This window comes from Silurus meridionalis, chromosome 3, assembly GCF_014805685.1.
Source record: "Silurus meridionalis isolate SWU-2019-XX chromosome 3, ASM1480568v1, whole genome shotgun sequence".
Lineage (NCBI taxonomy): Eukaryota > Metazoa > Chordata > Actinopteri > Siluriformes > Siluridae > Silurus > Silurus meridionalis.
In genome coordinates this window covers 6,674,703-6,691,013 of record NC_060886.1, presented here as the reverse complement: position 1 = coordinate 6,691,013, position 16,311 = coordinate 6,674,703, and the positions used below count along the sequence as shown (strand labels likewise).

The 16,311-nt window shown below is 38.7% G+C and overlaps 1 protein-coding gene across 3 annotated transcripts in view; it reads left to right on the top strand.

The window, feature by feature from the left end:
- Window positions 1-16,311, top strand: part of cerkl (ceramide kinase-like) — a 98,659-nt gene that overhangs the window by 44,689 nt on the left and 37,659 nt on the right. For all 3 annotated transcript variants that reach the window (XM_046841864.1, XM_046841856.1, XM_046841848.1), the window contains exon 3: window positions 9,386-9,517. In XM_046841864.1, coding sequence (XP_046697820.1) covers window positions 9,386-9,517 — 132 coding nt within the window. The remainder of the gene's footprint in view (window positions 1-9,385; window positions 9,518-16,311) is intronic.

Sequence of the window (16,311 nt, the reverse complement as noted above, 5' to 3'; positions counted from 1 at the left end):
TTCTTCGCCAGATGCTCCTCTCTTGGCACGGGATCTGAGGAAGCGTCTCGGCGCTCGGCCCGCGTGCGGAGAGGAGCTCCTCCGCTCTTCATCCGCCCGTCTCCTGTATGGCCGCTCGTCGTCGTCCTCCTCCTCCTCTCCGTTGTTTTGACCTTTCCCACACCGAGGCCTCCAGCCTGCGCCGCCACTTGGGGATTTTTCACTGCAAAAATAAGACATCTGTTACTGAGGATTAGCCCGTTTTTCTCCGAGCTCTCTTGTGTGCACTGGGTTCAGGCAGTGGGGCAGCCTGCAGACCGCTCATGCGCGATATATAACCGCACTGGCCTTGTGGCTGTCTCTCTCTAAATCTTTTTCATTTCTATTAGACCTCTCTTTTTCTTTCTCGCTCTCTCTCTTTTTACCCTCTCTCCTTCTCTTTCTGAACAGCAGACATTCTCATTTTACAAAAAAATGTACAAATTAAGAAATTAATTAACATGTCAAAGCAATAATCTACACGTATCTATCTATCTATCTATCTATCTATCTATCTATCTATCTATCTATCTATCTGTCTGTCTGTCTGTCTGTCTGTCTGTCTGTCTGTCTGTCTGTCTGTCTGTCTGTCTGTATGTCTGTATGTATGTCTGTCTGTCTGTCTGTCTGTTTGTCGCCAAACCTGTTTGTCTGTCTTTTGTTTTCTTTGTCTTCACTTTCCCATAAACATATCTGTCTGTCTCTTGCTATCCTTGCCACTGTCACGTGTCTTTCTTTCGGCTTATTTGTCTGTTTAACTGTTAGTCTGTCTGTCTATCATTCTGTCTCTGGTCTGGTCTGTCTCTGTGTGTGTCATACAGATTATCCAGCTATTCTACTTGTTTTTATATCTGGCAGTGTATGTCTATCCGTCTATAAACTTACTTCTCTAAAACCATGTTAGCATGTGCAGATATCGCAGTATAGTCTTATTGAACATCTTTAACCTTTCCTCTCAAATGTGGCAAGGTGAATGGTGTAAGAAGACGTGTGGTGGACATTCCATGAGGTCATCAGGTGTGGGGGAATGGTTTATATGGCCACTATGGCAACTCTGGGGCTTGGCCATCTCTCTCTCTCTCTCTCTCTCTCTCTCTCTCTCTCTCTCTCTCTCTCTCTCTCTCTCTCTCTCTCTTTCTCATTCTCACTCTCTCTCTCTTAGGCTTTCCCTGTAGACTGCCCCCTCTGCCACTGGGGAGCTTTTCTCTCGTAATCATCAGTAAATTACCTGAACATGGTGTCTGGTTACACATCGATCTGTGCATCTAAACAAAAGCCCCACTCCACTGCACGTAAAACACATAACCGCCAACCTTCACTTGCTAATGAGAGAGAGAGAGAGAGAGAGAGAGAGAGAGAGAGAGAGAGAGAGAACAATAACGGTAAATAACACTGACATACCATGCATAGACTAGATAGATAGATAGATAGATAGATAGACAGATAGATAGATAGATAGATAGATAGATAGATAGATAGATAGATAGATAGATAGATAGATAGATAGATAGATAGATAGATAGATAGCACACTGACTATGCCATGGTCCTCAAACAGACTACAGAGCTGCCATTGTGTCTATTTGTCAAACGTTTAGGATCAGTAGATGCATTTATAAAAGCATTTTCAGAAGGCCCCAATCAACAAGTGGAGGTAATAGGGCACCACAGTGACATTACCAAGAACAGGACGCCCCCGAAAATTGATAAAACGGCAAGAAGGCTTATTAGCAACTCTGTCAAGAGGCATATGAGGCAACAGTAATAGTGCTGCATTCATGGAATATCTGGAGAGCACCGGTCACTTTCTGCATGTCACAACAATCTTTCTTTTTCCTCAAATGGCTGGGGTGGGGTGGCTAGAGAGAAGTCCTTTTTTCTGCAAAAAACCCCAAAAGACACCATGTGGTCATAAAATATGTTATAGTTCGATGAGACCATGGTATACACCCACAGAGAAGCACAGTGATGGCAGTATCATGCTATAGGGCTGCTTCTCTTTAGCTGGGACTGGCTCTCAAAATGAAATAGAAGGCATAATGGTTAACTCCAAACACCAGTCTACTTTTGCACAAAACCTGCAGGCCTCTGTTACACAGCTGAAACAAAATTGATATTTTAGCACAACAATCACTCAAAAGTAAATCAACATCTTGAGAGAGCCTCAATCTAAATTGATCATGCAAACTTTTGTATTGACTTGAAGAAGATTGTGCATGGGATATCTCCCTCAGAACTGTATAGATTTCTAGCATTTTTGCAAGAAAAAGGAAAAATCAAGATTTATTTAGGTTGAGAGACTCACAAATGGCTGAAGGATGTATTACAGGAAAATGTGCTTTAATTAAGTATTAGTATAAAGGATGTGCATACTCTAAAATGTTTTTATTTGCTTTTTACCTAATTTATCTTAGTTATTGTTTTTAACATCACTGAAAATTTAACATTTTAACACACACAGGAACTAATAGATTCAAAGACATACAGAAAGACAAATCGATTGACTGGATATGGACAGACAGACACAAAGGTAGACAGGTTGACAGAGAGCAAGACAGACAGAGAGGTTGATAGATTGAAATGCAGATAGATAGATAGATAGATAGATAGATAGATAGATAGATAGATAGATAGATAGATAGATAGATAGATAGACAGACAGACAGACAGACAGACAGACAGACAGACAGACAGACAGACAGGCAGGCAGGCAGGCAGGCAGGCAAACAGATACAGTTCATGTTATTGGGATTTTATGTGATAGACCAACACAAAGTATCACATGATTGTGAAGTGGAAGGAAAATGATACATGGTGAGGGTTAACCCAGAGGCTTAAAGATTTTTTACAAATAAAAATCTGAAAAGCGTTGCGTGGATATGCATTCGGCCCCCGAGTCAATACTTTCGCCGCAATTCAGCTACATTTTTTTTTTGGGTATGTCTCTAGCAGCTTTGCACAACTAGAGACTGTAATTTTTGCCCATTCTTCTTTGTAAAACAGCTCTAGTTGAATCAGATTGGATGGAGAACATCTGTGAACAGCAATTTTCAAGTCTTGCCAAAGATTCTCAATAGCATTTAGGTCTGGACTTTCTAGCACATTAGTTTGCTTTGATCTCAACCATTCCATTGTATGTTTTGGGTCGTTGTCCTGCTGGAAGGTGAACCTCTACCACTGTCTCAAGTCTTTTGCAGCCTCTAAAAGGTTTTCTTCCAGGATTGCCCTGTATTTAGCTCCATCCGTCTTCCCATCAACTCTGACCAGCTTCCCTGTCCCTGCTGGAGAAAAGCATGGATGGTGTGTTCAGGCTGATGTGCAGTGTTCGGTTTCTGCCACACATAGCGTCTTGCATGTAGGACAAAAAGTTCAATTTTGGTCTTATCTGACCACAGCACCTTCTTCCACATGTTTGCTGTGTTCCCTATATTGCTTGTGGCAAACTGCAAATGGGACGTTTTATTCTTTTTGTCAACAGTGCCTTTCTTCTTGCCAGTCTTCCATAATAGCCAAATTGGTGGAGTGCACGACTAATAGTTGTCCTGTGGACAGACTCTTCCACCTGAGCTGTGCATTTCTGCAGCTCCTCCAGAGTTACCATGGGCATTCTGGCTGCTTTTTGGATCAATGCTTTCCTTGCCTGACCTGTCAGTTTGGGTGGACAGCCATGTCTTGGTAGGTTAGTGCTAGGGCAGTTGTGCTATACTCTTTCCATTTTCAGATGATGGATTGAACAGTGCTCTGCGAGATTTTCAAAGCTTAGGATATGTTTTTATAACCTAACCCTGCTTTAAACTTCTCCACAACTTTATCCCTAACCTGTCTGGTGTGTTCTTTAGTCTTCATGATGCATTTTGCTTACTTATGTTCTCTAACAAACCTCTGAGGCCTTCACAGAATAGCTGTAATTATACTGGGATTTAAGTACACACAGGTAAACTCTAATTACTATTTAAGTGACTTCTGAAGGCAGTTGATTGCACTGGATTTTATTTAGGGGTATCAAAGTAAAGGGGGCTGAATACATCTGAAAAATACATGTAAAAAATCTTCAACACCATAAATAATTTTCCTTACACTTCACAATTATGCAATACTTTGTTTTGGTCCTTCACCTCAAATCCCAATAAAATACATTTACGTTTGTGGTTATAATGTGAGAAAATTTGGAAAATTCAAGGAGTATGAATACTTTTGAAATGCACTATGGATGGATGGATGGATGGATGGATGGATGGATGGATGGATGGATGGATGGATGGATAGATAGATAGATAGATGATAGATAGATAGATAGATAGATAGATAGATAGATAGATAGATAGATAGATAGATAGATAGATAGATAGATAGACATGCAAACAGCTAGATAATTTGATACACAGGCAGATAGATATATTAATACACAGACATACAGACAGACTAACATATAGACAGATTCATTTATAGATAGACAGACCAACAGACAGACAAACACACAGGTAAATAGACTGACAGAAAGACAGACAGGCACATAGATAGATGGAGATAGACAGCCACACACACACAAATAGATATATTAATTATACAGACAGCTTGCTGGGATTGGCTTTTGAACTGTGAAATATGAAGAGTAAGACGGAAGATGCAGCAACTTTATTTTATCCTGTGCATCTTCAGCTCTATGTGGCAGATTGTGTCTGATAACTGCCTTTGAGCATCGTGTTAGAATGAGTAGCGCTTGTGCCTGTAAAAGGTCAGTCTCTGTGTAATTACACACGGGGAGTGCAAATGGCTGTGCTCTGTTAATCGCCGTGGCCTTTGGCGCATTGAAAACAGTCCGAAACCCGAGCGCAGGTTCATCGTCAGGATCTGATTCCACAGAGAGGTAGTGCGACGTTTGCACTAACTCAGGATTATGTACCATAGTAACACCAGGCGGCACACGGGTCAGGCATTACAGCCCATCTTCACACACTCAACCTTGATTCACCCACACATCCATACACACAAACATATGAGATGATCATCAGTATTGTGGCAAAGAAAAACAGAATCACTGTATTATCTGAAAGCCTTAAAACTGTTTATTTTTGGGGGGAAACATGTTGATATAATAGCTGTAAAATAGAATTTGACTGGGTATCTGTTGCTCTGTTAATCCCTTCATTCAGGATTGCCCCTTCACCATTTCTCTTTTCATTCACACCATTGTAGAAAAGTTCCTGGCATTACTTTCTTTTCAGCATGTCTACCTTTTTCTGCTCCATCATATCAGCTAAGCTCTCTTCACCGACTTCAGTAGTCATAGTTGCATTGTGTGTTTGTGGATTTAGAGAAAGTGTACGATAGGGTGACGAAAGAGGAATCGTGGTATTGTTTGAGAAAGTCAGGTGTGTCAGAAAAGTATGTAAGGGTGGTGCAGGACATGTATGAGGACAGTGTAACAGCAGTGAAGTGTGCAGTAGGAACGACAGACTGGTTTAAGGTAGAGGTTGAATTGCATCAAGGATCGGCTCTGAGCCCTTTCCTGTTTGCAGTGGTGATGGACAGGTTGAAGGACGAGGTCAGACAGGAGTCTCCCTGGACTATGATGTTTGCGGATGATATTGTAATTTGTGGTGAGAGTAGGGAGCAAGTTGAGAAGAGCCTGGAGAGGTGGAGGTACGTGCTGGAGAGAAGGGGAATGAAAGTCAGTAGGACTGAGACAGAGTACATGTGTGTGAATGAGAGGGAGGGCAGTGGAGTGGTGCGATTGCAGGGAGAAGAGGTGGTGAAGGTGAAGGAGTTCAGGTACCTGGAGTCAACAGTGCAAAGAAATGGAGAGTGTGTGAAGAAAAGAGTGCAGGCAGGGTGGAGTGGGTGGAGAAGAGTGATAGCAGGAGTTATTTGTGATAAAAGGGTATCTGCAAGAGTAAAAGGAAAAGTTTATAGCCACCACATGCCTAATTTCCTGCGGTACCCAGTTTGCTAACAATACCTGTGGTGGTCATTGGTAACCGGGTCTTGACCAATCCGGAATGGAATTCAGGTTCTTTGATATGGCGCATGTTTTTTTGCTAGATGCCCTTTCTAGCACAACCCTCACCATTTAATCAGGTTTTTGGACCAGTCTCTTGAGTCCAGAGTGCACGGCTGGTGCAAACCTAATTGCTGGGTTGCGTCACATCTTACAATATTAATTCTCATCTTACAAATCCTATTTTACATGATTTCTCATGTCATGTCCACATAACTAACCACAGATGAAATTTGAGCTGAGATCATTCTGAGCTTTATATATAAATATATAAATCAAATTTTTTCATGTAGTATACCTCATGACTGAACTGTTATATATGCCTATGTGAACTACAGTGCGTTATAATGGACACTATACTGGTGACACCATGATGGAATGAACAGTATTAGAGGGAACTGATTGGATAAGATTTCTAGAACAGTCTATACACATTAAACTGTAGTAGTGCAAATATATATGAAACACTTTCCTTGTATCATTTTAATGAACACAGTTGTCATATTGTGTGCACAGTTAAACATTATACATTTAACCCATTAACAGCAAACTCAATATATAGTATATATTAAACTCATATATATATATATATATATATATATATATATATATATATATATATATATATATATAGTGATTAATTTTGTCTCTAACATTTTTATTACCGTGAGTGTTTCTGTTGTGTAATAAAACCAGACTTTTGTTACTTTTGACTTTCCTCTCTTTCGACAATATGTAACACTAGTCATGTCCCTTCATTGAATAAGCGTTCATTTGGTAGATGTTCACTGCAGAAGTTTAATATTAGTCTCAGCTGTGGAGAAGCAGCCTCATAGCTTCGAGATGCCACCACCATGCTTTACTTGTGGCAACAAAAATGCTTTGATTTTTATTAGGATTTTTACATTCTTCCCTTAAAAGCACTCAGTTTGGAACCCAGAATATTACTTAAGTATATTTGACTATTTAGAGTCCCTAGAATTCAGTTAAATAAATTTTATATAAAACAATCTCCGTCCCAATCTCGGTGTAACACCAAAGACCTGATAATGTCTGGAGAATAGTTAGTAGGTTGACGGTAAATGGATAAAAGAAGGCGTAAAGGGGTGGAAGCTTGTGGGTGTGTCTATGTGTATTTGAGTGTGTCTGTGTATTTGAGTGTGTTTGTGTATTTGAGATTCCCTTAATTCCATACACTTCAGGCCGAAATACCTTTCAGCTAATGATGAGCTACTTATGTACCGAAAGTGAGAGAACGACAAAGAGAGATAGATGGGAAAATAGTAAATGAGTGATATCTGTCTTGGAAAAAAAAAAAGAGCAGACAGGAAAACAATCATAAGACAGTGAGAAAGTGTGTATGTGAGCATGTGAGCATGCAAATTGTTTGTGTGTGAGTGTGTACAAGCCCAAAGGGTGACTTTATTCATGACTTCCCCACGAATCCTGGCAGAGGTTCAAGCGCCGTGAACAACAGCGGCAGTCGTGACCTTTCCACTCCGAGTGGGGTGAACTTGCACCGTGTCTGAGCACAAAAGCTCCATTCAGCAGGAAGGATGATCATTATGGAGCTGTGAGCTCTTATACACACACACACACACACACACACACACACACACACACACACACACACTGACAGATGTGAGCTCCTCTACACTGGAGAAGCACAGAGCTTTTAAATCAATACCCGTGGGGCTCACGTTTACGCTACCACTCATTTATTCCCTCTTTCTCACCATCTCTCTCTTGCTGTCTCTCTCTCTCTCTCTCTCTCTCTCTCTCTCTCTCTCTCTCTCTCTCTCTCTCTCTCTCTCTCTCTCTCTCTCTCTCTCTCGCTCTCTCCATCTCAGTAGATTTCCATCTCTGTGCTGTTTATTAGTAAACAAAGCACTTAAGAGGAAGCAATGAGTGATGAAATGATAAAGAAAAATGCAGAATATGAGGAGGAGATAGATAAACAGACTGACAGACAGACTGATGGAGTAAAAGTAAAATTGCACATATTACAAATGAGGATAGATAACAATAAAGAACACAAAAAAGCAAGAGGATGAAAACGGTAATAAAGAAGGGCTTGATGATGTATTTATAATATATAATTTATATACTTAGTGGGCACTTGACATTCACTTTATGGATTCATTACGCAGCATTTTTCTCCTAAATGTATACATTAAAACTTAAAATCCAGCTCACTTTTTATCTCAATTATTTTTACGTTAATAATGTGTTATGAGTTCTGATTGGCTGAACCATTTTAGGTACTCACGGTAGTTCCAGTCAGTTTAATATACCCTTTCATAGAAATGTGCTGCCTCAAAAACAGCTGTAACCATAGTAGCCTACAAACCCTGTCACATATACATGGTAACAGCTATTGAAAACAATTCCTAATGACATTTCTGGAGGATTTTTGAGTGTGAATCATTAAGTGTGATTTTCAATCAAATGGCCGAGACATAAGATGTGTTACATGTAGATTTAAATCTGTAGAAGGCAGAGCAACCAAAAAAGGTGATGTATTTAGCAGGACAGTATGGCAAGTTAATATAAGAGGCAGAATGACATCCAGAGCAAAAAGAATAGGAAAAAGTTTTCATTACTACAATTGATAAAGTGGAGAAAATGAGGAAAAAAAACCACTATATAAGTATATATAAAGTATCAGGACAACTGATATGTTCTTTCCCAAACTGTTACCAAAAAAGTTGAAGGCACACAATTTTATAGAATGTTTTTGGATCCTGTAGAATACAAATTTTTCCTTTACTTAAACTAGAAAACCCAAATCCTGCATGACAATGCCCCTGTGCATAAAGCCAGCTCAATTAAGATATGCTTTACATGGGTCGGAGTGTGTGAAAGATTTTAGGTGGCCTTCTATGGAGCTCTGACCTCAACCCTCTTGAACACCTTTGGGATGAATGTGAATGCTGACTGCACCCCAGACCTCCTCACCTCACCTACATCACTACCTGACTTTACTGAAATCCTTGTGTCTGAATAAGCACAGAATCTCCACAAAATCTAGTGAAGCATCTTTTATTAAGCTTCAATTAAAGATAATAATTTTATTGTTTCTATCAGATTCTAACATGGCTGAGAAAATGATTATTGACCTGCACCCCAGGATTTTATTGCTAGTATCTTTATTATTAATGTACTAAGATAATGATAATAATAAAATACTGTATTATAAAGTGTTGTAATATTTATTACTAATTTATATTATTGTAAATGTTACATTATTATTATTGGCTGTTTAAGCACACCTTTAGAATCAATGCTGCTCTCTCTCTCTCTCTCTCTCTCTCTCTCTCTCTCTCTCTCTCTCTCTCTCGCTTTTTCTGTGTCCTGTCTCTTGTTGTAGGTTTTAAACATCGTCCCAAGTCATTGAAGGTCTTTGTAAATCCGATAAGCCACAAGAAAGAGGCGTACCAAATCTACCAAGACCGGGTTGCTCCACTGTTTAAGCTTGCTGATATACAGACTGATGTCACTGGTATGACACACACACACACACACACACACACACACACACACACACACACACACACACACATACAGACTTTGTTTTTTCCCCATCTAATGATTGGCATCTTCACCCTGACTTCACCTTGACCCTGACCAGGTGATAGTGAGGACATTTGACACCATGCTCACAAAAAGTACACAAACACACACGCACATACATTCACACAAAGTGCCAAAATGTGTTTTATTCTTCTTATACTTCACTGTTGTTGTATTGTTATATCACGTGGAAGACAATAAGGAAAAAAGAAGATAACTGTATTGATTAGAATGAAAAATATAAAAAACTTGAAAAAAGAGAAAGTGTGATAAAAAGGAGGTGAAGGTTAAGTGATATTTGTGCATCCCTTCTTTTGGTCCCTTGACTTCTCACTCTATAGTCTATAGACCCCTATTCATTAGGGGTGTAACAGTACACAAAATTCACGTATCGGTAAGTCACGGTCCGGTACAATTTTGGTACGGTTTGGGGAAGAAATGCAAAACATAAAATTGCTTGTTGTTTTTTAATAATTCAGAATATCACATTTGTAAACATCAACAGTTTACATTCTTAAAACAATTTTAAATAAAATGCCTAATTGGTTAAATAATATATAAAAAAATATTTTATAATATTTTATAAAAATAAAATATACTAAATATAAAAAACTTATTAATGTAATACAGTTTTTTTATTATTTTGATTAAATTTATTAATTGATTAAATAAAATGAAATAAATAAAAAATTTAATTAAATAGTTTATTTGGTTAATACAGATGTGTATATGTGTGTGTGTGTGTTTTATTTACATTTAATTTTGTGAAGATATGATCTACTTAACTGTTCTATTTATTTCAGCATACTTTAACAAGCGTCTTCATTCCTTCCATCCTTCATTCGTTCATTCACTCCCTCGATATGTGGAATAGTAAGAATTTTCTCCTTTCAAAAGAAATGATTAAAGCTGGACATAAAACTCTCAAGAAAACACATTAGCCACTAGCCACTTCCTGGTTAGCCGCTAACTTACAGTCCGCCACTTAATACGTTCCTGAGGGAATTTAGAGATTGTAAGTATTTTCCGCACATAAAAATGATTGCACATGTGTCCCATTATATTTCCTTTGAATGTGAACGCTGACTGCACCCCAGGCCTCTTCACCTCACCTACATCAGTACCTGACTTTACTAACACCCTTGTGGCTGAATGAGCACAAATCTCCACAATCCCACTCCAAAATCTAGTGGGACATCCTCCCAGAAGAGTGGAAGGAATTATAACAGCAAATCAGGACTACATGCGGAATGGATTGTTCAAAAAGCACATACAAATGTTATTGTCAGGTGTCCACAAACATTTGTACATAAAAGGTGTAAGTGACATTAGTACATCACATATATAATATTTGGTTCCTTGACTTCTCACTATATAGTCTAAGAGAGACTATTACTAGACTATCACTCTCTCACAGTGTATCACTCAAATCATAAAGCACGTAGTTCTTTTGTCCAGAAAACTTAAAGGAACAGCTTTACATCAAATTAATTGGACTGGCAAAAGTTTTGACAGAAGACTGTCTCCTGCACCAGAGCAATGAAGCTGACATTGTTTATAATTAAATCATATTTTTATTGTCTTGACTTGAGTCATGTGGTGTGTCTACTCTTCAAGCATCTGTCAAAGAGTTGTTACTATAGAAACAAAAGCGTATTAGAGCGAGTGCATTCATATAAATCGGTAATTTTCAATTACAGCTGGCTCTACGGTCTCACACTCTCTCACACACACACACACACACACACACACACACACAAATACATGCACACGCACTTATATATTATTCACAGCGTGGCTATTTATACAGTTTTCTGCCTCAACATTAAATAATATAAATATATAATAATATAATCATTTTTGTAGGTCAGATACCTTCTAGTATTCCATCACAGGCTTCTAATATATATATAAGTGTTGCTATGGTTACACCTCGCACCATATTATTCATTTTGCCGTAATGGCAAACAACAAAGTTGGCAGTGAAGTGTAAACTTACACAATGTGGACAAAAGTATTGGGACACCCAATTAGTCTATCCGTATGTAGTTCTTCCCCAAACTTCCCCAAACTGCACAAAGTTGGAGGCACACAATTGTCTTTGGATGTGGTAACATGAACTTGAACTTCACTCGAACTTGGAGACCCAATCCTGCCCCTGTCTTATTTAATAAATATAATCAGTAATGGTGAAAAGTAATTTTGGTGTGTAAATCAGCTCTCCAAACATTTATGTTTCAAAAATGATTGAACATTATGTTTTATCTGCTTTTACATGGAGTTTGTTGAGACGACCGATCGTAAAGCAGCATGTTTTTTTTTCGGATCCAGCACATGTGGACCTCTGTGTCCTGTGGTTGCAGCATGACATCATGGTGTTTAGGGAATTGTGCCCCCTTAGGGTATTACTGGTGACTGAGGTACACTAATGTCTGCCCTCAGGCCAATGTTCTACCACACTGCTCACCCTTCAGTACACACGCACACACACACACACACACACACACACACACACACACACACACACACACACATATTGTCCTGTTCCATTAGCGATGTTTCAGGGCAAATCAATATGTTAGGTATAAGAATGTTAGGCTGAATGTTCATTTGTAAACTGAGACTGAGCTCTAAAAAAACAAATAAATATTAACCAAAAGGTTTTAGATGAGGTTATTTTGGAGAAAAGGACAGATATGGAATTGAATTTCCTGAAAAGACATGCATCTAACACCTTTTATGCATTAGAGATGAAAGGTGTTAGAATAAAAATTCACTATTATTGCAACTAATTGCAGCTTGTTGATGCTTTTTTTTTTTTCTTTCCAGAAACTAAACTGTTCTTACTGAAATCAGTGACATTTTAAGGTTGAATAAAACATTGATAGTAAAGTAGTTAGCAGGTACATGTGAGTGATTCACATTCAAAGTGTGAAAATTTCAAGTTTTTTAATGTCCATTGTTAATAAAAATGAATGGAATTCAATTGAATGAAATCTTACCTAAATTTCTCCTCGTAATCTCTATCTGCCTAATCTAACCTAGCGTAATTCAAACCAATACAACCTGATTTTACACATTTACCATTACAACCTGAGCTTACAAACTAAAAAAGAACTAAAACTGAACGTAATAAAATGAATTAAATCAAACCGAGCTAATTTAACAATGCTGACAAAGTGGTTAAGTAACAAAACTAAAAGTAGTGACCTATGAGAACTGTATGAGAATGCAGTTCAGTGGTCCATTCTCCTGCACATTAGACCTTTTTAAAGAGAGCCTTCAATCCAAATCCAAATCCATCTCAATGGGTCTTGAGTTTAACCCTCCAAAATAATCTCATAGATGTGTTTTATGTGTCAAATGAAAAAAACTTTATCCAAAAGCAGAACATCAGGATAAAACAGGAAAGATAAATGGGACAGGATCAGGTCGTAGCAAAAGTAGTGAAGGCATTGGACTGTGGCTCCAAAGATCATGAGTTCATCATCACTGCACCCCGCAACATCGTATATCTGCTATAAATGGACATTCGGTGCAACCCAAATGACGATGGATTCCCTCTTGAGTCTGGTTCCTCTCAAGGTTTCTTCCTTATGCCTTTTCGGGGAGTTTTTCCCTGCCACAGTCGCCACCGGCTCACTCATCAGGGACAAACTTAATTATAAAGAACATGTTCACTTTTAATCACCACATTATCTGTGTAAAGCTGCTTTGAGACAATGTTCATTGTTAAAAGCGCTATACAAATAAAAATGAATTGAATTGAATTGAGTTCAAATCCCAGCCACACCAGCCCAGCCCCTGAGCAAGACCTTTAACCCTATAGCTGCTCAATTAAATGAATAAAGTAACAATAAGTTGCTTTGGATAAGGATTTCGGCCAAATGTCATAAAGGTAAATGATCACTGGAACCCCCCAGAAGTGCTCCAGCTGGCCAGGGGTATTCCATATGGAGTAAGTCTATTACATGTTTAGTGTCTACAGCATGGACAAGTGAATTTTAGCTAGGCTCATATAATACATAACACTAATAATACTTACATATATAAGTATATAAGTATATGTATATTCTCTGTATATACTATATATATATATATATATATATATATATATATATATATATATATATATATATATATATATATATATATATGTAGTGTATATGCATCTGTGAGTGTGGGAAGAGGATTATGGTGGTTTTTTTGGGTGTTGTGGGTTCGCACACTCATAATATTGGAGAATTGTGTGTTCTTGGTAAGTAACCTGACTCTGGGGGTTGAGCTAAACCCATCTGTTCAAATCCAGTGCAGGGACTGCCCACTCTTCCCATTCACCTCTGCCATATACACAGACAATCTCATACACAATCATACCTAGTTTAATATTCATAAGTACACACAAAATAGGTATAGACAATAACACAATAGCAGACAGACACACTCACAAACACTTTGTTGCACTGGTCTCTCTCACTGCAGGAATTTGGATGTTATGTTACATTGTGGGATTAATCTCTCATACTTCTTAACCTAGCAATCATGTGTGTTTGGGGTCATTATTATTTTGGAAAACTGTCAAATTTTAACTTAAGATAAACAAATTTGTATGGTTCTGTCAATTAGACAAAAACATGCCCATGATGAATAGGACGTGTGGCTTTGGCATGGTCGTGTTAAGACAGGAGGTGGAGCTGGAGGTAGCAGAGCTGAAGATGTTGAGATTTTCGTTGCGAGTGACGACGATGGACAGGATTAGAAATGAGTTTATTAGAGGTACAGCGTATGTAGGACGTTTTGGAGACAAGGTGAGGGAGGCGGGACTGAGATGGTTTGGACATGTGCAGAGGAGGGACATGGGGTATATCAGTAGGAGAATGCTGAGGATGGAGCCACCAGGAAGAAGGAAAAGAGACCAAGGAGGAGGTTTATGGATGTGGTGAGGAAAGACATGCAGGTAGTTGGATTGAAAGAGGCAGATGTAGAGGACAGAGGGGTATGGAGACGGATAATCTGCTGTGGCGACCCCTAATGGGAGAAGCTGAAAGAAGAACACCACTAGCTGGGAACACCAAATGAAGTGTCTGAAATGTTAAGTGCTACATGCCATGTGCGTGTAGTGATCTTTTCATAAGCAATTATGCTAACTATTTAGCTTAAATATGAATGTTTGTGGACAACTGACTATTACACTGGTATATACTTTTTAAAAATCCTGTTCCACATTTAGTCCCCATTTGCTGTTATAATAACCTCCACTCATATTTACTAGATTGTGAAGATTAGTGTTCATTCATCTACAAGGGAATAAAGTCAGGTACTTATGTAGGTGAGGTGAGGAGGCCTGGGGTGCAGTCAGCATTCCATTTCATCCCAAAGGTCCTCAATAGGGTTGAGTTCAGAGCTCTATAGCAGTAGATCTTCCACCCCAACCCATGCAAACCATTTGTTAATGGAGCTAGCTGTCTGCACAGGAGCATTGACATGCTGGAACAGGTTTGGGTCTCCTAGTTCAAGTGAATCGATAATTTAAAGGCCATGATGTTCACAACAGTTCAGGAGTCTTGTAGAATCAATGACATGGTGCATTGAGTCGGTTCAGGTTCTTGCCAACGCGCACCATATGTCGGTTTTTCTTTTTGTCCTCTAAACGTAGTGTGTCCATTTGTTTACATAGAAAGGTTGTTTCATCATTCATTCATCGTCAAAATCACAATCAAGACTTGTACTTTGACTCGTGATTATTTGGATGATTGCGTTCAATTTCATCATTAATTTATAAAAAAATATATAAATGATACAAACACATTTCAATAGGGACCATTTAACTGTCTCTGACAAGGTCAGCAATGTCATGTAGTATAATTATGATGAGAATGTTTAGACCTCCGAAAGAGCAAAATCTCTTTCTCTCTACATCTCGTTCTCTCTCATTCTCTCACACACAAACAGCAGGCAGTCTTTCCTACAGAGCAGTCTGATCTCTAATGGATATGGCTCTGTGATCGCAGAAGTCATTGGAGCAGTAATTCGGCTCGGTGATGGTTTGGCTGCGGGTGGGGGGGCACCGACTGTATCGCGATCTCCCCCCATTAAAAGACACTTATGCATAATCGAAATTAAAGATCTCATTCTGCAGGGCATTGCTTTGCGCAATTGCAACAGAATTAGCCTTGAACGTTATTGGGAGAGCTGTGCAGGAGCAAGTCTGCAGTGGAAATGGCAGGATCTCATACTTCTCTGTAACAATAATCGGAAAACACTGTGTTCTCATGGTGTATATGCTCATTGTGTAGTTTGCCATTAAAGACTGTTTGTCACTGTTATGCGAATGGGATTTTGTTTGTTCAATGTATTTAACTGACAATCAAAATTTCAATCAATTAGACTTGAGAGATGATGTTAAATAAGCCTTGGTGTAGGTCATGAGTCATAAACTCAGTCTACTAGATCAGCAGGGGACAGACAAACGCTTAAGGGTCATTTGTCCATCGTTTTGGTTTGCAGGTGCTCCCCCTGTAGGTCACGTTGGAAAACTGCAATTTTATTCAACATCAGTATGGGTTTCATTGTTGTTTGCTCACACACACAGACCAACAAGGGATTCGTTTTTTGTGACAGAAGCTTCAACATACAACAAATATAACAAAAAAAAAATTTTTGGACAGAGATATAAACTACATTAAAAATTAACAGATTTTCTAACAGAACAGAAGAGAATGC